Source organism: Clarias gariepinus, chromosome 19, assembly GCF_024256425.1.
Source record: "Clarias gariepinus isolate MV-2021 ecotype Netherlands chromosome 19, CGAR_prim_01v2, whole genome shotgun sequence".
Classification (NCBI taxonomy): Eukaryota; Metazoa; Chordata; class Actinopteri; order Siluriformes; family Clariidae; genus Clarias; species Clarias gariepinus.
In genome coordinates, this window is record NC_071118.1 from 3,140,076 (window position 1) to 3,164,315 (window position 24,240).

General features: G+C 42.0%; 1 protein-coding gene across 1 annotated transcript; it reads left to right on the forward strand.

Annotated features, from left to right (window-relative positions):
* Nucleotides 1-18,010: 18,010 nt before the first annotated feature.
* LOC128507676 (toll-like receptor 13) lies at nucleotides 18,011-23,798 on the forward strand. The gene is given in 5 exon segments (XM_053478734.1): nucleotides 18,011-18,094; nucleotides 18,182-18,250; nucleotides 19,204-19,718; nucleotides 19,720-20,496; nucleotides 23,360-23,798. Coding segments are annotated over 5 exon segments (1,884 nt in total).
* Nucleotides 23,799-24,240: the final 442 nt, after the last annotated feature.

The window sequence follows — 24,240 nt, forward strand, 5'->3', positions numbered from 1 at the left end:
CGCCCTGTAGCCCTCACTTCAGTAGTGATGAAGTGCTTTGAACGCCTGGTCAGAGACTTCATCATCTCTTCACTACCAGACACACTAGACCCACTACAGTTTGCTTATCGTCCAAACCGTTCCACGGACGATGCAATCTCTCATCTCCTCCATACATCTCTCACTCACCTGGACACTCGGAGGGGGAATTATGTGAAAATGCTCTTCATCGACTACAGTTCTGCATTTAATACCATAATTCCCTCCACACTTACCACCAAGCTGGAGCACCTGGGACTCAGCTCATCAATGTGTCAGTGGATCTCCAATTTTCTGACTGGCAGACCACAGGCAGTAAGGATGGGCGGACATGTCTCAGCCTCCCTCACTCTCAGCACTGGAGCCCCCCAGGGTTGTGTTCTGAGCCCCCTGCTGTACTCTCTGTACACCCACGACTGCGTGGCCACCACCAGCTCCACCACCATCATCAAGTTCGCTGACGACACTGTTGTGGTGGGCCTGATCACGAACAACGATGAGACGGCCTACCTGGAGGAGGTTGGAAATCTGGAGAACTGGTGCCAGAGAAACAATCTCCTCCTGAACGTCAGTAAGACAAAGGAGCTGATAGTGGACTTTAGTACAAAGCAGGTGAGGAACTACCAGACCCCCGTCATCAACAGGAGCCCAGTGGAGAGAGTGGACAGCTTCAGATACCTCGGTGTTCACATCACGCAGGACCTGGCATGGTCCTGTCACATCAACACCGTGGTAAAAAAGGCCCGGCAGCGTCTCTACCACCTCAGACGCTTGAGAGACTTTAGACTGCCCTCCAAGGTGCTCAGGAATTTCTACTCCTGCACCATAGAGAGCATCCTGACGGGAAATATCACGACCTGGTTCGGGAACAGCACCATGCAGGACAGACGAGCTCTACAGAGGGTGGTGCGATCAGCTGAGCGCATCATCCGCATCGAGCTCCCTGACCTGCACTCAATCTACAGCAAGCGGTGCTTGACCAAGGCCAGGAAGATCGTGAAGGACCTCAGTCACCCCAATAACGGACTGTTTACTCTGTTGCGGTCTGGGAAGCGATTCCGCTCCTTGAAGGCCAACACAGAGAGACTGAGGAGGAGCTTCTTCCCGCAGGCGATAAGGTCTCTCAACCACAACCACACCACTATGCAGAACTAACAATCTTTTCATCTTTTTCATAATTGATCAAATCCATCAATCTTCTTACATCCATGAACACTATGGACAATTACATGCTCACCTTCCTTCATATATACACTACATGTCGTTTGCTTACATCCTGGACCATTGCACAAAGTCACTTTAATAACTTTGCACACCTACCTTCACAACTACACTACATTTTACAGTTTTACGTTTACATCCTGGACCAGTGCACAAAGACACTTTAATAACCTCTGCACAAAGTCACTTTATTCCATGCATATTTGCACACACAGCACAGTATATTTCAATTTGTACAGTAGATTTCTATTTTTGCACATCATATTTCTATTTCTATTTTTATTTTTAGTTCTATTTTTCCTAGTTTAATTTAATTTTTATTTAATTTCTATCGTATTTCTTTTATTCATATTTATTTCTTATTTGTAAACTTTAATTCTCTTCTAGGGTCAATGGCAGCCGTAAAATGCATTTCACTACATTTCGTACTGTGTATGTTTGTGTATGTGACAAATAAAATTTGAATTTGAATTTGAATTTGAACATTTAAAAAAATTATTTGATAAATTAGTGATTTCTTTGGCTTCGACTGTAGTAATGCAGGTAATCCTGTAATTTTGTCTCCGCAGCAGTGGATGCGCATATAATTCACTTTTCATACGAATTACATAATCTAAAATGTATTTTTCATAAGTTTAAAAGCAGATATTTCGCTTTCTATAAGTTTATGTTTTTTCATGTTTGTGAGGCGAGTATTCACAGTGTTCAAGTTCACCGAAAAACAATACAGAACAGCGCACCCTGTTTACTTTAATTATTTTACAAAATCATCATTCAAAATCATTTTTCATCATTGTGACGCCTAAAAAATAAATGCAGGATTATTTCATATAGCCTAAATAAAACTGCTTTTCTAAACATGGGCTATTGTTGTTTATCTCCTCCTCTTTACTTTTATACGTTGATCAGCGCTCAATCGCACGCATAAAGTTTTCCCGAGCGCGGAGGAATTTTGTTGTACTTAATAATATTTATGCCGTATCTTCCAACCAAGATGGTGGCGCGTGTACACGCTGCAGCTTCTCTCTCCCCCAACACAACTGTGTTTTCGTGTTTTTTGTCTTGTAAGTCGCAGTGTTTTTGTATGTCTTTAACTCGTCCATCTGTCTTAAAATGCACATACAGTCAAGAGTTTCTGTTAGTTGTCTGTAAATCCACAGTTTTAAAGTTAAACTCTACGACAATAAACTGGACCACATTCAACTAGTTTACACAACCCTAAGGACTGTAAGAGACTGTTGTATTCTTGTATTTACTAAAACATGGCTCAACAATAGCATCAAGGATAGTGCCGTTCAGCTCGACCAGCTAACATGCTACCGTGCGGACAGAGCTCTCGTTGAGAGCAGTAAGACCTGTGGCGGTGGACTTTGTATTTACATTAGTGATACGTGGTGCCGCGACACAGTGGTGGTCTGTAAGTACTGCTCTTCTTTGGTGGAGATTATGATCATTGAGTGTCGACTGTTCTACCCTACTGAGGGAATATATAGCCATTTTAATCCGGGCTGTAAATGTACCCCCCAACTCCAACAACAACAGGAGTGAGGCACTAAATTAACTGAATCAGCTCATCAGTGAGCAGCAGACAGCTTACCCAGATGCTTTTCTCATCTTGGCTGGGGACTTTAATCATGCAGACCTAAAAAGCATGTTTCTAAAAATACAACAGCACATAGATTTTTCCACACGAGGAAACAATACACTGGACTTGTTTACACTACTCAAAAGCTTACAAAGTCCTAGCCCTCCCCCACCTCGGTGCCTCAGACCACATCACTATCATGCTAATGCCTGTATACAGACCACTGGTTAAAGTCACCAAACCAGTCTGCAAACAGATACAAGTGTGGCCGGAAGGGTCTTCTGAGGCACTCCAGTACTGCTTCAGCACCACTGACTGGGATGTAGGCAGGCTGCCACTCACAACAACTTCACAGACCTACAGGAGTACACAGTGACTGTCACTGCCTACATCAACAAGTGCATTGATGATGTAATGGTAACAAAGGCCATCACTGTCCGAGCAAACCAGAAACCGTGGCTAACAGGGGAGGTCTACAGACTACTGAAAATACGAAACAGGCAAAGAGACAGTACTCCAAGAGAGTTGTCCATCGCTTCAGTGACAGCAGAGACACACAGAGTCTGTGGCATGGGATACAGACCCACACTGATTACAAGCCCCCACAGCGGACATGTGACAGCTCTATCTCTCTGCTGAATAAGCTGAATGCATTCTTTGCCCGTTTTGACACTCACAACAGCAGACTCACAACACAGAAACACCCACCTCAGCCCGGCAACCAGGTGAGGCTTTCCCCAGACAGTGTGAGAAGATCCTTCCGCAGGATTAACGCACGCAAGTCCATGGGACCTTACAACATTCCTGACCGAGTATTGAGAGACTGTGCAGGGGAACTAATGGATGTCGTTACGTTTTAACATCTCTTTTAGGTCAGGCTATTATCCCCACATGCTTCAAAACCACCACCATAATCCCAGTACCTAAGAAAACATCTCCCTCCTGTTTTAACCCTCTGAGGTCCGGGGTGATTTTGGGGCCCTTGAGATGTTTGGACATGCCCTGATATTTGTGCTTTTTTTCTGCTACTTATAATATATTATTGACCAACCTGTATTTTTCTTGTAATCAGCAAAAACTGTTCTACAATAATACATGACCAAAATTAATGTATGTGTTTGCATTTTTTAGGAAAAAATATTATGCGTGGTTAGTAGGTTTTGTGAAAATAAAAGTAGCTTAAATAAGGCGAACATTTGTTCACAAGACTTTTTGAGAACCGGGCTGGTGGACTAGTGTTTTTGCTTCAAAATGATGTGAAAATGATCTTTTTTACTTGCTCACAGAAAACAATATAGTGATTTTTTAAGTCACTTTTTCAGTTTAAAGGCTCTATGCGAGAAGGCGTGACCTATCATTACTAATGCAGTGATTCACACCTGAGAACAAAAAGGCCTGCATACTGATCTGCATAATGAGCCATCAGACAGGTATGTGACTGAGAGAGGAGAGTTACAAGAAAGAATCTGAGGACAAAATAAGGTGTATATTTTCAGTGTTTAGGTTATTTGAGAATGTATTTGACACAAAAAAAACTTAAGATTTACTTGTGAGTTCAGTTAAACAGTTTATTAGGCCTAAACAATTAAAGTTGACTTTTTAGCTGCATTACTGCAGTCACTCTAACAGAAAATATAGCTGTTATAACTAATTACACATAAATTACATGTTAAAATATAAAAGTGTAAGAACAGTGCCAAAAAACACTGATGACGCCAATAAGAACTTAAATTACACTTTCAGTTTTAATCGTACAGATAAGATCTATATATTAATCGAATCTGTAAAGTGTCTACTTTTATTTGTATGCACACATGTTAAAAATAAAACTTTGAGCATTAATACTGTAAAATAAAGAAAATAAACCGGGTGCGCTGTCTGTTGCTTTGGTCTGTGTGAACTGCAGGGAGAAACACGTCATTAAAATGAACTGAAACTCAGCAAATACTCCACAGAGAGACACAAAATACATATCTATAGGAAGCTTGAATTGTCTACTTTTACATTTACCAATTCAACTCAAAAACAAATCATCTGTTTTTATGTTTTTTTTGTTTCATTACAGCTAACGTGACCCAGCCTCCCTGTGCGTGCACTGTTGATGAAAGGTTCATTTCCATATAAACAGTGCGCGCACGGGGAGGCGGGATCACATTAGCTGTAATGAGCCGATACAGGAGAATCTGTACCACTCCTTACTTTCATACAGATTACATAAAAACAGATTATTTGTTTCCGAGTTGAATTGGTAAATGTAAAAGTAGACAGTTCAAGCTTTCTATAGATCAGTATTTTGTGTCTCTCTGTGGAGTATTTGCTGAGTTTCAGTTCATTTTAATGACGTGTTTCTCCCTACAGTTCACACAGACCAAAATGACAGACAGCGCACCCTGTTTATTTTCTTTATTTTATTAATGCTCAAAGTTTTATTTTTAACATGTGGCATACAACAAAAGTAGACACTTTACATATTTTATTAATATATAGATCTTGTTTGTACGATCAAAACTTAAAGTGTAATTTAAGTTCTTTTAAGTTCAGGGGAAAACGCCTTAAAACGCATATATGCGTGCGCGGACCTCAGAGGGTTAATGACTTCCGCCCATTTGCACTTACTCCCATCATTATGAAGTGCTATGAACGGCTAGTCATGCAGCAGATCAAGACTGCCCTCCCCCCCTCCCTGAACCCCTTCCAGTTTGCTTATCGGTCCAATCGCTCAACCGATGATGCCATTGCTACGGCCCTCCACTCAGCGCCCACCCACTTGGAAAACAAAGACTCTTATGTTAGAATGCTGTTTATCGACTTTAGCTCAGCGTTCAACACAATCATCCCACAACAGCTCCCTCATAAAATAATTCAACTGGGGATCAGCACCCCACTGTGCAACTGGCTGCTGTTATAAAAATCCAATATTCATGTAATTCTCAAATTTTGGCCACGACTGTAAATATATATATATACACTCACCTAAAGGATTACTAGGAACACGATACTAATATGGTGTTTGACCCCCTTTCGCCTTCTGAACTGCCTTAATTCTACGTGGCATTGATTCAACAAGGTGCTAAAAGCATTCTTTAGAAATGTTGGCCCATATTGATAGGATAGCATCTTGCAGTTGATTGAGATTTGTGGGATGCACATCCAGGGCATGAAGCTCCCCTTCCACCACATCCCAAAGGTGCTCTATTGGGTTGAAATCTGATGACTGTCGGGGCCATTTTATTACAGTGAACGCATTGTCATGTTCAAGACACCAATTTGAAATGATTCAAGCTTTGTGACATGGTGCATTATCCTGCTGGAAGTAGCCATCAGAGGATGGGTACATGGTGGTCATAAAAGGATGGACATGGTCAGAAACAATGCTCAGGTAGCCGGTGGCATTTAAACGATGCCCAATTGGCACTAAGAAATTCTGTTGGCCTAACTTAATGTTCTTAGGTTCATTTAAATTATTTACTACAGCTGCATCCAACATAATTTAATAATGTTAACATTGGTACAACAAATTTTTCAGTTGTAAATTAAATTGATCCAACTCAAGTAAATTTAAATTTTAAGCCCTGGTCAACAGAATTCTGTAAAGAAGAAAGGAAGCATAAGACAAACAAAATAAAACAGATTTTTATTTTACACCAGCAGCAACTTACAAATGAGGTCTCAATTTAAAAAGATGTACAAAACATAAACACCACAAATAAGTATTAATCATAGAAAAAAAATTAAACACCAACAGAAATGTTTTGTACTTTATTTAAGCGTTATGACTTAAATATGGCCGTTAGATACGATTGGTCAGGAAACTCTTGAAGTCAGGTGCAGACAGAACACTTTTCAGTCACAAACTGCTGTGAAAAAAATACAGAGATAGATACTCAATTAAAATTCATGATATTTAAAATAGTGTTAGAGTTATTTCTACTCTCGTGCTCTCTTCCTCATAGATCTGATATTAACATGTTAAATCTTTCCTGTTGCTATCTTTCTGTCTCCTCTTGCATCTGCTCCTTAAGGTGTGAACGCTCCCATGCTCACCTTCCCATTCTCTCTTCATGTCTCTCTCCCCCTCTCTCTCTCTCCCCCTCTCTCTCTCTCCCCCCCTGTCTCCTTCCCCCTCTCCCCCTAACTCGAGCCAACATCTTGTGATCTGTCTCTGGACGGACACCTCTCTATCTTCCTCTCCTTTGATTCTTCAGGATCTCACCAGGACATTTACAGTGGTTCATGTTGTTTGTAGTAACATATGTCTATGGCACAGGCGTTTGGTCAAACATATATAAACCCCATCTTTTGCTGTTAATAAACAGAGACCTTTCTGACAGACAACGTGTGTGTGTGTTTGATTGAGTCTCTCCTGGCGCCAGAAAAGCTTACCGAAGCACAGCGGACAGACCGAGCAACTCGCCTCTCCTACTACGTAACTTTAGAAAAACTTTACAATCTGGGGGCTCGTCAAACCTTTTCTCTCCAGGAAGGTAAGTTAGGCATTATTTTTGCTATTGTATTTCCTTCCTTGGTCAGAAAAGTTTTTAAACCGATAGTTAATTTTACGTAGTAAATTGGCGTATATTTGGGGTATATTTTGGAAAAAGATGCTTTATGCGTGTTAATTTGTTTTTGTCTCGCATTGTTTTTGGCAATACTCGCGTTGATTTATTGATTAAAATTACAGCGGCTTTAGCGATTGTGGTTAATTGAAAGATATAGATAAAACTAGGTGTTTAACTGAAACTGAACCGGTGTTGTTAGCAATAAGCTAAAAACATACACAGCGCTGTCGTCGCGAGTACCTACGTCATCAAACCACGTCCCGTTAGAGGAGACACGCTAGTTCGGGTCTGTTTTAAAAAGTTCTACGTTCACTAACGTCTGTTGTTGATGTAATTTATGCATTACAATATTAGTAATTTAGTGAGGCATTTGTAGCGTGCACTTTGTGTATAAGCTGGCCCTGGCGTAGAGGCGCGTGGTTCGAAAATAAATAAATAAATTGGTTATAGCCATATTCCTTAGAGTGTTCTTTGGAACAGGGAGCGGCGTGCAGTTGCAGTTATACACGAGTTTATTGTCTCCCTGACGTAGAGGCGTGTGGACTCAGCCCGGCGCACCTGAGGTTCATTTTTCTGAGAGTGTTCTCAGAAACAGGGTAGATTGGCCGAATGCCTTATTAATTCACTATATTGGTATTTGATAAATGTGTGGATAATCTCCAAAGGTGTAGAGGGACGTGAGATTTGAAATAGAATCCATATTTCTGGTAGTGTTGTCAGGAACGCGGAGATATTGCACATTTTGATAATACACTTATAAATTACAGTATTCTTCAGTTTTAAATAGATTCTGATACACTTTGTTCGAACGTCACACCACCCGTAATTTAAAAAAAAAAAAAAAAGCTTAAAGTGTCCGCTTAACTTCGATAAGCTTGGTTTGTTTACTAACTGTAACCTACTAACAAAATGGGTAATGGTCGTTCCAAACAGTCTCTTACTCCTAATGATTGGATGTATAATCAAGGATTTGGAATTTTTGTTCAACCTTTCGTTAACAATTTGGCTGGATGGACGGAGGCTTCTTTTCAGTGGAGACATTATCCAAGAAAAGGTTCATTTGACAATGCTGACATTATCACTGCTGATCTTTAAATTAATCAAGGTTATGGTGATCCACAGTGGGACAGTCAATATATGAAAAAAGCACTTACTACATGGCGTGATTTAAAACCGAAGTGGGATGGTGAGTGCTCTAAAAATGTGATAGCTAAAAATCGTAAAGATAATATTCGTAAGTGTAAACTGACCACCAACTCCAAACCACTCATACATGCTTTTCCTGTTCTCACTACTAAGGTGGAATCACCTATTGTCTCTGTTTCCCCCATTTTCAACCACGGAGACACATAGCTCTCAAGGTGGGGGCCATGGTATGGTAAAATCAAAAGGTGTTGCCTCTAATGTGGCAGATAAGTCATTACAAAGGCCAAAGAACACTGATAGTACACCTAATTATGCATATCCCTTTGTTACATGTGGAGAAAAGAGATGGAATATTTCACCTCCAACTCTATCTGATATCCACAGCATTGTTTCTAGCCTTCCCAAACCATCTGATGTTCACTTATTTTGTGACCAACTTAAAAGCACAACACGTTATTCACAGCTGACTGGTCCTGATTTTAGGTGCATCTTAACACGTGTTCTAGGAGCAGAGGTGACGGATTCCTCACTACAGGAAGACGTGCCCTCTCTTCATCACAAACATGATATACCTATAGATGATGAGGTTGATGCTAATGGGGACACATGGAGTGCTTATTATTCATGGGCAGATTACAAACATGTTGATAACATGTTCATTAAACTTAAAGCTTTTATTGTAAAGAAATATCACTCTTCATGTGATCTCTCACAGGTGGCATCTATCAGACAGGAACCAGGTGAATCAGCAACTGCCTTTTTTAACAGGTTTAAAACTGCATGGTCTGAACACGGAGGACTTCTCTTTGGTCATAATATTCCTCCACATTTCACACAGCTATTTCAAACTACGTTTGTTAATAATATTGTAATCCAATTCAGCACTAGCTTGAACTGGAGCACATTTCACACCCTTCTGCCTGGCGATGAGCGGTTCACAGTTCCACAAGCCGTGGGAAACAGTGGAGCCGCTGTCCCTCAGGCCTGAGAACGTTAAAGCGGTAGTCCGGCTGTCCCTCAGGCCTGAGAACGTTGCAGTGGTAGTCCGGCGGTCCCTGGCCTCGGCGTCGTCGCGGAATCTCGGAAGCGGTGTCGAGGCCTAGCGGCGACGGGTAGCCCTGTTCCCGGCTAGGTTCACCTACCAAGCGCCACTGAGCTGCGGGCGGTCGCTCGGCTCTTTCGCCGTGATGTGCCGCCATTATGGGCTCAGCGCGCTCGACCTCGCGCAGTGCCTCCTTATGGTCACCCGCGCCGTCGCCCTGCCGCGAAACGTCGGATGAGCTGCTCGTTGCCTAGCCGCGACGGGTAGCCCTGTCCCCGGCTAGGTTCACGAACCGAGCGCCACTGAGCTGCGGGCGGTCGCTCGGCTCTTCCGCCGCGATGTGCCGCCGATATGGGCTCAGCGCGCTCAGCCTCGCGCAGCGGCAGGTCGCTTTGCCGGCCAACGGCGCACGGAGCTGTATCTTGCTCCGGCGCTTGCGCAGCGCCAGCCTCCGCCCCGAGATCCAGCGCCGGGATTTTCTGCTTCCCGCTCCGCGTTGGTTGACGTGGTGTGCTCGCGCTAGCTCCGCCAGGAAAGCGCTTCTTCTGCGCGAGTAGTCGCTCCGCTACTCGGCGGCCCGCTTGGATTTTTAGAAGATCCTCCTTTGTGCGCTCGAACCCGTTATTCTCCATCCCACTTCTGACACCAAATGTAGCGTTTTTACGCCGGGAAGAATGCTGGAGAGACGAGTGAGCTTATTTGCTACCCAATGCAATGGCTGGGAGTACTTTATTAAGCACACAGCATGTAAGGCATGAGCAGCACCTTCACTCAGGAGCCTACATCCAATTCAGCACTAGCTTGAACTGGAGCACATTTCACACGTCACACACCCCCTCAAACACAACAGGGCCGAAGCCACTTACCCAAACACCTTTCCCCATCATGGTGAACACACCGACATCCCCGCAAGGCATGCTGGTCGTCAGCCGCCGCCCCGCCCACGCCACAATATGAACACTGACTCTGCCAAAACTCTCAAAATTTTTCTAGCAGGAACCAGAAATGAACCTGACATTCAAATCCTGGGACGGATGGTGCGCGATCTGGATGCTGCAGGTGCCTTTATCGCCACCTGCAGCGGAAACTCTAATCAAACTCTTGCCGCTGTCTATGATCATGGTTCACGACAACATGCCAGGTGCAAACGCTGTAATAAACTAGGGCACTGGGAACGGCAATGCAAACAAACAATATGCAATTATTGCAAGGCAGAAGGACATTGGGCACGTGACTGTAGACAAAAAAAGAACGATATGGAAAATGGGTATGTCTCTTCTACTTCACAGGCTCACCAAATGCATCAGACCACCCCATCAGGTACTATGGGCCCAACCAGGCCTACACATGTTAAAACACAATAGGAATTTCGCCCATAGGGCTGCCCACAGAGCAAGAACCCCACAGTGAGTATGTTGACCTTGGTACTGAATTAGGATCCACAAAACCTACCCATTTTAATGTTAAATGTTAATGGTACTCCTTATCCTTTTATGGTAAATACTGGAGCTACATGCTTTTCTTTTAGTGGTTCTCAGTACCGTGGACCTGTTTCAGCATCGACTATCAGCTCTGTAGGGATTGATGGGGTCCCGAATTTCATGCCCTAAAACTTTTCAACTTCCTGTAACTAGCCCAGATGATCCAAATTTGCATTTCCGTCATCGATTTGTTGTGATACCCTCATCTCCGTTCAATTTACTAGGCCGAGATGTACTGTCTAAATTAGGCTGTTCTATATCTTTTGCAGAGGGCAAAACTGTTTTAAAGACCCCTAATAATCTGACTATGTTCTCTGATGTGATCCCACAGGTTGATTCTACAGGTGAATCTATTGTCATCCCATCCTACTTGTCTTCTGTACCTCCGAGGTTGTGGTCTACTCATGCTAACGAAGTGGGCACAGTTTGCACTACACCATACACAGCAAAACTTATAACACTGACACCTGTGTATTGTAAACAATACCCTCTTTCACCAGATAAAGAGGCTGGCATTGAGAAAGTGATTTTGTCATTAATACAACAAGGTGTCCTAGTTCCTACCCAATCTCCATACAATACACCTGTTAATCCTATACAAAAGGCAGGTGGAAAAGGATGGAGATTTACCCAAGATTTGCGCAAAATTAACGATATTGTAATTCCTGCCAGTCCTATTGTTCCAGACGTCCCATCCATCTTGACGTCAATACCTCCAAATCATTCATATTTTACAGTAGTTGATTTATGTCCCTGTCAGTGAGCAGACGCAGCCTATATTCGCTTTCACCTTCAAAAACCAACAACTGACCTGAACTCATCTTCCTCAAGGGTTCATAGACTCTCCAGCTGTGTTCTCCTCTGTTGTAAGAGATGCCATGGCTTCCCTGACCCTGCCTAAAAACGTCCGCCTTCTGTTATACGCGGACGACATCCTCCTCTCAGCTGAAACTGAGGACTTATGTCGCAAACATTCACTGCGCATGCTGACACATCTGGCTGATGTTGGATTCAAGGCTTCACTCACTAAGCCTAAATTTTGCTTACTGCAGGTCTCCTATCTGGGATTCACAATCGCCCAGGGACAAAGAACATTATCTGCTGATCGCATTCAATTTGTTGTCGAGATTCGTCCACCTGCCACGGAGCAAGCAATGATGAGCTTTCTTGGACTTATAAACTATTGTAGGCAGTTCATTCCTGACTGTTCCTACTATGACAAGACATTGCGACAGTCATGCTCCTCCACTCAACCAGACAAAATCACATGGACATCTGAGATGAAGGACTCTTTTTGTTACCTCAAGCAATCTCTAAGTTCAGCTCCAGCATTGGGTCTACCTGATTATGGCAAGGCATTTCACCTATATGTCTCTGAAGGCTGGAGGGGGTGGCAGCGGGGGTCTTAGCCCAAGATCACGGCGGGTCTTATCGGCCAGTTGCATACTTATCTAAAACCCTAGATCCTGTAGCATCAGGACTTCCTGCTTGTCTGCGAGCGGTGGCTGCCTCTGCTCTCATTGTCACAGATGCTGAAAAGATTGTTCTCTCGTACCCCTTAGTATTACACTCTTCTCACCAAGTTATAACGATCCTTAATAATATTTAAACACAGCACATGACAGCTCAACGTCGTTCAGGATATAAAGCTATTCTTTGTGCCACACATAATCTAACTATTAAACCAATATCAACACCCAACACTCCGGCTGTACTCTTACACCGCCTCATGACACTCTGTGGCCCCGATCAGACCCAACCAGACTGGGCTGATCATGTTTACATGAGATCACCACTACCTCGGCAGTACGCTCCGATTTATCTATCACTTCTTTAGAGCATGGCACCCATATTTATGTTGATGGCTCTTGTTCGAGGCCTAATGATAATGTGACATATTGCGGCTATTCTATCTGTCAACTGCCCAATATTGTATTAGAAGCTTATTCGTTGCCCTTTCTTTCAGCGCAAGCTGCTGAACTTACCGCTCTTACTCGTGCATGCCTCCTATTTAAAAATCAACCAGTTACTATCTTTACGGATTCGCGTTATGCTTATGGTGTCGCACATGATTTCGGAAGGATTTGGGCTTCGCAAGGTTTTAAATCAGCCGATGGAAAGCCTATTTCACATGCTACTCTTGTAACTGATCTTTTACAAGCTAGTTTGCTTCCCTCACAATTGGCTATAGTGAAGGTCAAAGGTCATGCATCTGGTGAGGTTTTGGGTAACTGTTTAGCTGATGAAGTTGCCAAATGGGCCGCTAAAGAAGCACCTTTGTCCCCACAGGCTTGTAGGGATACAGTATTCTCTCTGACGTCCCATGCCTCCGTCCCAAGTTTGTCATCTGACATTGACATAAACCCATTCTTGCAAACCCATTCATCACCCGAAGATCTACATTTTTGGTCCTCCCGTAAGTGTTCACCTGGCAGCGATATGCTAATTCGGGATGAGACTGGCCGTATAGCTCTTCCAGCATCTGTCCTACCGTTATTAGTGCGACATTTTCATGGTATTTCACATGTCGCAAAACGGGGGGTAATCCGTATGATCGAGGACAGATTCTGCATTCGCAATATCAAACAGGCTACATTTGTTCTATTAGATTCCTGTTTGATCTGTGTTCGCGCAAATACACAAGGACAACAGGTTAAACATGATGCCTTGCTAATGCCTATTGCACCATTTCAATGTTTACAAATTGACTTTACACACATGCCACCTGTCAGAAATCTTAAATACCTGCTTGTAATTGTGGACAGATTTTCTAAATGGGTAGAAGCATTTCCATGCTCAAAAGAAAATGCAACAATAGTAGTTAAAGTGGCTAAAGAAATCATTCCTAGATATGGTATTCCAACATCCATTGACAGTGATAATGGCACGCCCTTCGTCTCCAAATTTCACATCCCCTACCATCCCCAAAGTTCTGGTGTGGTAGAAAGGATGAACAGAACAATCAAAGATAGGTTGACCAAAGCCATGATGGATACAGGTAAGAACTGGGTTGACCTGTTACCATCTGTGCTTTGTGAAATTAGAATGACACCCAACTCTACAACCAAACTTTCACCATTTAAGATTATAATAGGACGACCATTCCCCACCATTAAAAGGTAACCCTGGTGTTTACCTTACAGGTGATCTGGACGTGATTTTTCGGCGATTACACGCAAGCACTTATTGAAAAACTGAACAGTGTTCATGGTAATGTCTCTGCTTCTCTCCCTCTGCCTACAGACAAGCCTACTCATTCTTTCATCCCAGGTGATACAGTGCTGGTGAAAAGTTTGAATCCCAGGAAGGTGGGGGACGCTGCCTACAGTATACCCACAACTGTAATTGCAGTGACTCGCACAGCTGTTCTCACAGATTCACAGCCACAGTGGATTCACGCCAGCCGTGTGAAGAAGGCACCGCAGACGACTCTGACTGCTTGAGATAATCGACCACTACATCACAAGATCTCCTAGCCCGCACCGAGGGGCTAGTGGAGCGACACATGTCCTAAAGACACCTCAAAAGGGGGCTCTCGTTGCTTCTCACCTTTTTCACATACACATATAGGTTCAACTTTGTATTAGCTCTTTTTCCACATTTTATTTTATTTTGTGCCAACGCCTGATGACCTATTTACTGTTAATTTCATTTCTAATTGTGATTCTAGAAGTGATTTAATCCTGATCTTCTCTATAACTGTTTTATCTATTCTATCTATACTCTTTATCATCCTTCTTATCATCTTTGCTGACTTTACCAATTATGAATCTCTGCTTCTTCACGTTAATATCTCTTGCTATGTTAACTAATTGACATTCACAAATTCTTTTAGAATTTAAGGGGCAACTGAGAATTTTTTATATAAAAAGGAGTTATTTCTACTCTCTTGCTCTCTTCCTCATAGATCTGATATTAACGTGTTAAATCTTTCCTGTTGCTATCTTCCTGTCTCCTCTTGCATCTGCTCCTTAAGGTGTGAACGCTCCCATGCTCACCTTCCCATTCTCTCTTCATGTCTCTCTCCCCCTCTCTCTCTCTCCCCCTCTGTCTCTTTCCCCCTCTCCCCCTAACTCGAGCCAACATCTTGTGATCTGTCTCTGGACGGACACCTCTCTATCTTCCTCTCCTTTGATTCTTCAGGATCTCACCAGGACATTTACAGTGGTTCATGTTGTTTGTAGTAACATATGTCTATGGCACAGGCGTTTGGTCAAACATATATAAACCCCATCTTTTGCTGTTAATAAACAGAGACCTTTCTGACAGACAACGTGTGTTTGACTGAGTCTCTCCTGGCACCAGAAAAGCTTACCGAAGCACAGCGGACAGACCGAGCAACTCGCCTCTCCTACTACGTAACTTTAGAAAAACTTTACAACTAGCAAATGAAAAATATTTATACTTTGTTCCTCTCGCTTCACAACTCATAACAGAACTGATACCAGAACTGAACTGCAGATTAAGCACGCACATATAACCGTTAGTATTTTAAAGATGATAAAAAATACAAGAAATAGCTTAAACCAAAATAACGTGACTAAACATCGCTAAACAGCAGGTGACATTCATGTTCAGTATTTTATTTCTATTTAGAAATATGGGAATTAATTCCTACTTACCTTTTCCACACACCCGCCAAACGCTTGTCTTCTCAACAAACTGTTCTCTTATCGCGATATTGTTACGGAATCGAGGTGTGGACATGACATGGGGCATAGTGGCAAAGGTGATTTGCTAGAATGAGTCTTTAATAAGGAAACCAGAGCATAAACAGACACCAAACAATACTATCCTGGCCTAGCAAATTTTGGGGTTAACCTTAATAAGGAACTAAACATAACTTTACCAAAACTTAAACACAACAGAATAAGAGTTAACATAACAGGCTAGGAGCCAACTTAACATAAGTACCACAGACCAGGAGACACAGAGCATTGCATGACGCAGGAACATACCAAAGATAACTCAACAAGGGTAACTTCAACAAATTCACAAGGGAGAAATCAAACAAGACTATTTATAACAAACATAATTAGCTACCCTGAATCAGGTGAGCACTCCAATCACCTGACCAAGGTGCACATTGGGAAATTGAGTTCAACTTAACAAAAAACAAAGGAAACACAAAATGGAGTCTCTGCGTGTGGCGCCCTCTGCTGGCGTTCCGTAACAGATATCTCCTCGCGATGTTTCCGGTTTTCATAGGTGACAAGATCTCTTTGGTTTATCTCAACATGAGTGAATCTAATACATGTTAAGTTGTTGAATTTCATGCAAATACAACATAATTTATTCATGTTCATCTTGGAAACATAAAATTATTATGTACAAAAAAGTCAGTCAAAACAGTTTTTTTGAGTGTGCTGTTGTAGCCCACCCACCTCAAGGTTGTGCGTGTTGTGGCTTCACAAATGCTTTGCTGCATACCTCGGTTGTAATTCAGTCAAAGTTGCTCTTCTATCAGCTTGAATCAGTCGGCCCATTCTAGCATCAACAAGGCATTTTCGCCCACAGGACTGCCGCATACTGGATGTTTTGGACTCAGTTTGGAGTTCAGGAGATTGTCTTGACCAGGACCACAACCCTAAATGCATTGAAGCAACTGCCATGTGACTGGTTGATTAGATAATTGCAGAATAGAAAAGGATGGTCCTTTCCATGAGTATTTTTTTATTAGTAGGACAAAAGTAATATTGTTTTGTTATTATAAGCCTGTTCGAGACTTTGATTAATGAAAAGTGTTTTAAAATGCCATTATTTATAAATTATATAATTATATTGCCATTATATGCCATTATTGCCATTATTATAAAATGGGTTTTCATGCCATTATTATTATTAGTAGTAATAGTAGTAGTAATATTGTTTTTTTCAAGCGTTACCTGTATTATCCTAAGATGAATTTCTTAAAGATTTAAATAGCAGTATAGATGAGACTGTAATTGAACCAGTTTGTAAAATGTGTAAAAATTTGTCTTGCATGTAACATAAGCATAATTAGGTAAAGCCAGTGTAAAACCAAATGACTTTGTTCCTTAAAGTGTTGCATAGTCCTAAGTCAGTTTGGTGTATAAAACTGCTTTTGTATTAACTTTATTACTGCCTTGACATCCACATATAACATAAATAGCTATATGGATCTGCATTTTTTTTTGCCAGAACTGAATAAAATCTTTCCCACAAAATAAATCTGAGATATTTGTATGATTTCTCTTTACAGCTCTTGCATAAGAAGGAGACATCTGAATTTGAGCAACTCATCCCGTTTGGGGATGACCACAAATTTAGACATGGTTCGTTTCAAGGCAACAATGTCACAGGTTCTTTTCAATATATACATCTTCAGTTTCCAAGTCAGTGCGTTTTCATTAACAAACTGCACCGTCTCGGGTGCTCCAAACATTCAGGTGGTAAAAGTTCTTTGCTATAAGATGGGCTTTTATACGGTTCCTTCCCTAATACCCAGAAATGCCAGACTCATAGACATGTCCTTCAACTTCTTTTCAAACATCAGGGGGGTATTCCATGAAAGTAGCTAAATAAAGCCAGACTTCCGCGCAAAAGTAAGACTCAACTTAGAGACATCTCCAAATTAAGCCTCATGTTGTTCCACAAACGTAGCTCAGCTGTATCTAATCGAGGCTTATTCGAGGCAGGTTTGCATAATCTCACTTTGTGCACGCGCCCGCGATATTTAAAAAGCCCAAATGAATGGATAAACGAAACATAGATCCGAAATAAGCCAGACAGGTAAAACGCAGACAGTTTTTTTCTCCGCTGCTGAGAAAACGCTGCTCATGGAGTTGTATGAGGAACACATAGACACAATAAATAAAAAATGGAACACCGTTGCTATAAATAAAGCCAGGGAAAAGACTTGGCAAAAGATTGCGGACAGACCTAATGCGTAAGTTATGTAAACGTTACAAGTGTATCATGGTTACAGTGTGACGGTATGCCCATCTATGCAGTGAGAGGAGATGATGTAATTCTGCTTGATCCCCCAGCTACATTTGTGCAAGACACTCTGGACCCATGTGTAAGTTAGTCATGGTTTTGGTTTACAGGCTATTCTGTCATACTATCTTCTCTTGCTTTAACAGATTTAGTTTTCCCCATTTTGCAGTTTAATGGCCCCAGTACATCCAGGGCTGTTGATAAAGAGACAGTGTCTGTAGACACTGATCTTCAGGAGGTAAGCCCAAATGTAAAATGGTTTGCATATGTGTGCAATCTGAAGAATTAATCCTGCTTCGTGGAATACCCCTCAGAGCTGGAGACTTTGAGGACCTTTGGAACTTAAGAGATTTCAACTTATTTAACAGTAACATCTCACAGATACAAGACGGGACTGCAAAGCATTTTCCCAACTTGATCAAACTTAATCTGGCCTTCAACAAGTGTAGTGTCAAGAGGTCTACTGGATGGTCTTGTCAACCTTCAAATTCTGCGTCCTGATGGAAATTTAATTGAAAGCATTGGCAAATATGCTTTTAACACTCTTCGAAGTTTAACCATCCTGAACCTTACGGAAAATAACCTCAGACAGATTGCCAACGTCAAACCAGTGCTTTTGCCACCAAGCTTAAAAGAATTGTTCATCGGAAGCAATCAAATCATACGAACTGTCAAGGACGACTTTGTCACTAAAAAAAAATACATTTGTCTGACAATCCATTGACCAAGTTCCAAATCACTGAGAACATCTTTCCAAATCTGAATTATCTTGATTTATCACACTGTGGTCGAAATGGGAGTATGCTATGGAATATTACTAATGAGGCTTTTCTGAATTCAGTAAAATCACTAAATCTAACCGGAGTACACATGCCACAGGAGGACCACACTGCAGTACTTCAGAACATCTCTTGGGCCTCCTTGTTTAAACTTAGATTAAGCGAACTGAAATGGATGAAGCCAGAGACTCTTTTACAGTCTGGATGCTTGCCTGGACTCAAGGTGCTACGCATGCGGCGCAACAGAATCTCAAAACTGACAGCTCATATGCTCGATCCCTGCTCTAACTTGACAGAGCTAGACTTTGGAGATAACGAAATATCTACTATTTCTGCACCCATACTTAATGAAATAACAGAGCTCAAGAAACTCCACCTACAAGATAATAAACTCACTAAGGTCAAGAATTAGTTTCAAAATCTTCTGATGCTTGAGTATCTAGATCTGAGTAGAAACAGTATTAGTACATTAACCTGTTCAGACTTTGCCAATTTAACACAGTTAAATACGCTATATTTGTACAGCAACAAAATTTCGAAACTTTTACCATGTGTGTTTAAGGATTTTAATAATCTTGAAAAGTTTAAGCTGGGGACAAATTAATTATTGACGATCGACGTTGCTTTTCAAGGCCTTCCTTCCCTGAAGTATTTGCAATTGACATAAAATAAGTTAAGCAGGATTCGTAAGGAGAGCTTTAAGAGTTTGTCTAGTCTTAGTACCCTTGATCTTGGGGACAATCAGATTTTTGAGATTGAACCACATGCATTTTCAGGGCTAAAAAATCTAACAGACATTTTACTTTACTTTAACATGATAAGGGGTAAAACTTTAAAAGATCCAGCTGTGTTCTCAGGCATGCATAACCTGAAAACCCTAGAACTGCGTAGCAATATCATTCATTATGACGATGATACGCTGCAAAATCCCTGTTTTTTATTTAAATTCACTGAACATTTTGTCCATTCACAGTCAAAGACAAGGTTTTGGTAAATTCCCCTCAAATCTGCCTTAAGGTTTAATTTCCTTAATAAAGTTATATGGTGGACGCATTAATCTGAATAATCTCCATCCTGATACGTTTAAGTCCACTCCTAAGCTTCGGGTTTTAGACCTTTCAAAGAATATGTACACAGGTGATGACTCCATAACCGCAGAAGTTTTTCACCCAGTTTCAAAGCTGAGGATGCTTACCATCAGAACCACTCAGATTAATTCTCTGAATTTCTTAATTAATGCAAATCTTTCTAGGCTTTCAGCCTTGGGATCATCTGAGAATAAGTTAGACATCATCAGTCAAACGTTGATTCAGTCACTTCCTCATCTGACATATCTCGACTTGCAGAAAAACACCTTCACTTGTGACTGCAACAATGCTTTTTTTATCAACTGGGCTTTAACCAGTTACACCCAGGTCCTGTACCTAAATGGATATACTTGTGGCTATCCTTTATCTCTGAGAGGTAAAAGCATTTTAGACATAAATGTAGAGTCGTGCAACGTGAATATGGACTTCATCATGTCTGTACTCAGCTCTGTCGTGGTTATGCAGACTCTTCTGGGGTCATTTATTTATAAGTTCTTGCACTGGCAGGTTTTGTATGCATACTACCTATTGCTTGCCTTCCTGTATGACAGCAAACAGAAACAGAGGCACCAGAAACATGTTTTCAAATACGATGCCTTTATTTCCTACAGTGCAAATCCTACAATGCAAATCCGGTGAGGTCGGCTGCCGTCACGACTGCTCTGATCACCTTTTCTTTGTTTTTGTTTTTAAGTTAGTTATTAGCGTTTTAAAACCAATCAAATTACCACCATTGAGTACATTAGTTATGATAGAGACACCCTTGTTTCTATTGGTGTACAATGTACTCACAATTCAACGTTTTTAACTCAGGATCCGAGCTGGCCGAGTGAGATCCTAAGGGGGAAACAATGGATGTGACGTGAAGCGGCGGCATGGACAGGACACGGGACTCGGGGAAGTCAAGGGGAGGCGGCGTGTGTTTAATGGTGAACAGCAGCTGGTGCAACAGCACGAGCGTTGTTCCTCTTGCACACTCCTGCACACCAAATCTGGAACTACTGTCCATTATGTGTCGTCTTTTTTATCTACCTCGGGAGTTTACATTGGTCATAATCAGCGCCGTTTATATTCCACCACAAGCAGACAAGGACACTGCCTTATGCGAGCTGCATGAGGCATTCACACAGCAACAGACACAACACCGGAAACGCGCAGCGCCGAACTTTTATCAGCATATCACCTGCCCCACCAGGAGTGAAAGAACACTAGATCATTGTTATACAACGGTCAAGGACGGCTAAAAGGCACAATCTCGCCCTCCGTTTGGTAAATCTGACTACGCTGACATCTTCCTCATGCCAAAATACAAACAAAGGCTGAAACAGGAAGTTCCGTCTCAGAGGGAGGTCGCGCGCTGGACGGACCAATCAGTGGCCGCGTTACAGGACGCACTCGATGACGAAGACTATCAGAATGTTTCCCAACCAGAAGTCGTGGGTGGATAAAACCATCCGCAACGCTCTGAGATCTCGCACCGCTGCCTTGGGTGGGGGACATGGAACCATACAAGGCTGCGTCGTATAACATCCGGAAGGCGAAGCAGCGCTACGGGAGAAAACTCCAACAGAGTGACTCTAGGAGGCTGTGGCAGGGACTAAGGACAGTTACGGATTATAAAGCAACAACAACCGGTATGACTGCAGCTAAAGACGCTAGCAATGCTAATGCTAGCAGGGCTAAAGGCTGCAGACAGGAAGACACTGCCAGCACCGAAAGGGCGTTCATCATCACCGAGCACGACGTGAGGAGAGCCTTCAAGAGAGTGAATACCAGGAAAGCAGCAGGACCAGACGGCATCTCAGGTCATATACTCAGAGCCTGCGCAGACCAGTTAGCACCTGTGTTCACTGAGAAATTCAACATCTCTTTATCTCAGTCGGTGATCCCCACATGCTTCAAAAAGTCCATCATTGTTCCTGTTCCGAAGAAACCTCATCCTGCTTCCCTCAAGGATTATCGCCCTGTAGCCCTCACCTCAGTAGTGATGAAGTGCTTTGAATGCCCGATCAGAGACTTCATCATTTCTTCACTACCAAACACACTGGACCCACTACAGTTCGCTTACTGTCCAAACCGCTTTACGGATGACGCTATCTCTCATCTCCTTCATATATCTCTCACTCACCTGCAGGGGGAATTATGTAAAAATGCTCTTCATCGACTACAACTCTGCATTTAATACCATAATTCCCTCCACACTCACCACCAAGCTAGAGCACCTGGGACTCAGCTCATCAATGTGTCAGTGGATCTCCAATTTTCTGACTGGCAAACCACAGGCAGTAAGTATGGGCGGACATGTCTCAGCCTCCCTCACTCTCAGCACTGGAGCCCCCCAGGGTTGTGTTCTGAGCCCCCTGCTGTACTCTCTGTACACCTATGACTGCGTGGCCACTACCAACTCCACCACCATCATCAAGTTTGCTGACGACACTGTCGTGGTGGGCCTGATCACAAATAACAAAGAGTCGGCCTACCTAGAGGAGATTGGAAATCTGGATAACTGGTGCCAGAGGAACAATCTCCTCCTGAATTTCAGCAAGACAAAGGAGCTGATAGTGGACTTTTGTACAAAGCAGGAGAGGAACTACCAGACCCCCGTCATCAACAGGAGCCCAGTGGAGAGAGTGAACAGCTTTCGATACCTCGGTGTTCACATCACGCAGGACCTGTCATGGTCCTGTCACATCAACACCATAGAGAGCATCCTGACGGGAAACATCACTACCTGGTTTGGAAACAGCACCTTGCAGGACAGACGAGCTCTACAGAGGGTGGTGCGATCAGCTGAGCGCACCATCCGTACCGAGCTCCCTGACCTGCACTCAATCTACAGCAAGCAGTGCTGGATCAAAGCCAGGAAGATATGAAGGACCTCAGCTATCCCAACAATGGACTGTTCTCTTTGTTGCGGTCTGGGAAGCGATTCCGCTCCCTGAAGGCCAACACAGAGAGACTGAGGAGGAGCTTCTTCCCGCAGGCTATAAGGTCTCTTAACCACAACACAACACAGGACTAACTACCATCTTTTTGTAACTCCACGGCACAAATCACTTTAAATAAGACACTTTACAAAGTCACTTTTTATGCATACTTGCACACCACAGCCATTTAAAAATTCTAAATTTGTTTTTGACAAATTTCTATTTTTATATTCTTTTCTATATTTTTATATTTGATATATTGATATTTTGCTTTTTTTTATAGATATCTTGTTCTTATTTGTAAAGTATATTTTACTTTTACTTTGTACAGTACATTTGCACTAGTTAATTTTATTTTTCTAACGTATTTGTCTTATTTCAGTATATTTTACTTTGTACAGCATATTTTACTAGTTAATTTTATTTTAAAGTATTTCTTCCATTCCTATTATTTCTTATGTATAAGCTTTTACAATTTTTTTCTTTTGGCAGTCTTATAAGCATTTCTCAGCATATCGTACTGTGTATGACTGTGTATGTGACAAATAAAATTTGACGAACCTTGGGTTGTCGAAGAACTGATTCCTAATTTGGAAGGCAAACAGGGCTGGAGACTCCGTTTACATCATAGAGACTTTGAGCCAGGAAGATCCATCATAGACAACATCATGGATGGGATATAGAGCAGTCGTAAGACCATATGCTTGATCACACATAATTATTTGAGAAGCACGTGGTGCTCCAAGGAAATCCAGCTGGCTAATTTTAGACTGTTTGATGAAAAGAAAGATGTATTAATCCTGATATTCCTGGAGGACATTCCTACCTATCAGCTGTCTCCATACCATCGGATGCGTCAGCTGGTAAAAAAGAAGACTTACCTTAAATGGCCCAAACATGGAGAAGACATACGAGTATTTTGGCAGAAACTGAGAAAGAACATAGGGGAACATGAGCTTCTATATAGTGTTTCATTTATGCATTTTTTTTAATAAAGGAATTTATTTTCGTTGCATTCCACTCTTAAACACTTAAGTAAAGTAATGAAGAGATACAGGAGCTCAAATTTGAAGGGAAATAGGCACAGTACATGCTGACTTAGTCTTTATTTTTCTAAATAGTGCTGATATTTGTGCAATAATATGGATATATATACGAATAAATATGAATAACTTAACAGCTGGATGGAGATGCAGAGAGTGTATCTATACACAAATATATACATATATTAATATACATATATTAGTGTACTGTCTATGTGCAGATTATACAAGTGAATGGACAGGGAATATTTACAGAGATATTATATAGGGTTGTTGGGTTATCCGTGATGATAATAACAGAGACACAACTTCTTTGTGTCTTCTCGTTTGGTGAGAAAGGGGACGCTGAGATGCTGTATTTTCCGAGCTCCGCCAGACTGACCAATTTTTC